General features: G+C 65.5%; 1 protein-coding gene across 1 annotated transcript in view; it reads left to right on the forward strand.

Annotated features, from left to right (window-relative positions):
* LOC104132432 (sterol 26-hydroxylase, mitochondrial) overlaps nucleotides 1–1,850 on the forward strand; it is a 4,026-nt gene that overhangs the window by 1,428 nt on the left and 748 nt on the right. The window contains exons 2-6 of the mRNA XM_035901115.1: nucleotides 13–129; nucleotides 402–601; nucleotides 678–875; nucleotides 1,013–1,173; nucleotides 1,529–1,695. Of these exons, the coding sequence (XP_035757008.1) occupies nucleotides 13–129; nucleotides 402–601; nucleotides 678–875; nucleotides 1,013–1,173; nucleotides 1,529–1,695 (843 nt within the window). The remainder of the gene's footprint in view (nucleotides 1–12; nucleotides 130–401; nucleotides 602–677; nucleotides 876–1,012; nucleotides 1,174–1,528; nucleotides 1,696–1,850) is intronic.

Genomic DNA, 1,850 nt, shown 5'->3' on the forward strand with positions numbered 1-1,850 from the left:
CACCATCGGGAGCCCAGGGGTGCTGGAGCAGCTGCTACGGCAGGAGGGCAAGTACCCCATGCGGAGCGACATGGCCCTGTGGAAGGAGCACCGGGACACCCGGCGCCTGCCCTACGGACCCTTCACCGAGTGAGTCCTGCCCTGGCTGTGCTCTGCAGGGTGGCAGGCAGCTCCTGCCCCTTCCTTGGGTGTAGGGTCCAGGTGGCAGCTCGCATTGCTCCCTTTCCTGCAAGCAGCATGTCACTCCCCAAGCAGAAGGGCACGGTCATGGGGGGGAGGAAAGATCCCCAGGGTGGTTCCAGCCTGGCATTGGGAGGGTGCTCCCAGGGTTTGGGAAGTTGCTGCCAGCCACTGCCCCTTGCCTGGCCGTTCCTCCTGTGCTGAGCCCCATCCCTGCGCAGGGAAGGGGAGCGCTGGTACCGCCTGCGCCAGGTCCTCAACAAGCGGCTGCTGAAGCCCTCGGAGGCGGTGCTGTACGCAGATGCCATTGGGGAGGTGGTGTCGGACCTGATGGTGCGTCTGCGGGACGAGCGAAGCCGCAGCCCCTCGGGGGTGCTGGTGGGGGACGTGGCCAACCTGCTCTACCGCTTCGCCCTGGAAGGTAGGGGGGTCCTCGCCTTTGCCCTGCCCTGCTCTTTCCATCCCTGTGGGGTCTGGATGCAGCCTGTCCCCCGCAGGGATCTCCTATATCCTCTTTGAGACCCGCATCGGATGCCTGAAGCAGCAGGTCCCCGCTGAAACCCAGCGCTTCATCGACTCCATCAACCTCATGTTCAAGAACTCCATCTTTGCCACCGTCCTGCCCCGATGGAGCCGCAAGGTGCTGCCCTTCTGGGACCGCTACCTGGACAGCTGGGACACCATCTTCGCCTTCGGTGAGCGGTGATGGTGGGGGCCCAGCACAAGGGGATCAGACTCCCTAAGGACCCTCAAAATGGGACAGTCCCCGTCCATGTGTCCTTTTGGCCACCCTCGCTCCGTCAGTGCTGGGTCCCGCTCTCTGTCCCTGCAGGCAAGACCCTGATTGACCGAAAGATGGAGGAACTGGAGGGGCAGGGGGAGCGGGGCAAGGAGGTGTCCGGCTACCTGAGCTACCTGCTGGCCAGTGGCAGGCTCAGCCTGGATGAGGTCTATGGCAGCGTGGCCGAGCTGCTGCTGGCTGGTGTGGACACGGTGAGGGCCGGACAGCCCCTGCCAGGGGATCCCTGCTGAGCTCCCTGCCAGGGAAACCTTAGGGTCACGGTCAGGCATGTTCCCCAGCCCCTGCGAGCTCTGGGCTGGTGGGTTGGAGGGTTGATGCCCCATAGGGGCAAACCCTCAGGGATCAGTTGGTACAGACCCTGTCCTGTGGTCTGCTCCCTGCCCTGCTCCCTGCCTCAGTTTCCCCCGTGCTTGCTGCCCCTCACCCCTGGTTTCCCTGCGCACCGGAGCAGGGGCTGCCTGGTGCCGTGCTGCTGCCACACCTGAGCCAAAGCTGCTTGGGTACCGGCCCCATCCCCCTCACTCCCTCTGTGCTCTCCTCCCCCAGACCTCCAACACGCTGTCCTGGGCCCTGTACCACCTCTCCCGGGACCCAGGCATCCAGGAGACCCTGTACCAGGAGCTGAAAGCCGTCGTGCCCGCTGACCGGTTTCCTGGTGCTGAGGATATCCCCAAAATGCCGATGCTTCGGGCCGTTATCAAGGAGACACTGAGGTACAGCCCAGCCTTGCCCCTGCCCAGGGTCCCTGTCAGCAGCCTCTTCCCCAGGGCCGGGGGCAGCCCCTTCTCCCCCTGCCATCAGGGCAAGCACCAGCCGGGGTAGCTGGCCACGGGGGACCTGGAGGCACCACCCCGGCCGGGTGGCGGGA

This window comes from Egretta garzetta, unplaced genomic scaffold, assembly GCF_000687185.1.
Source record: "Egretta garzetta isolate BGI_Z169 unplaced genomic scaffold, ASM68718v1 scaffold219, whole genome shotgun sequence".
Lineage (NCBI taxonomy): Eukaryota > Metazoa > Chordata > Aves > Pelecaniformes > Ardeidae > Egretta > Egretta garzetta.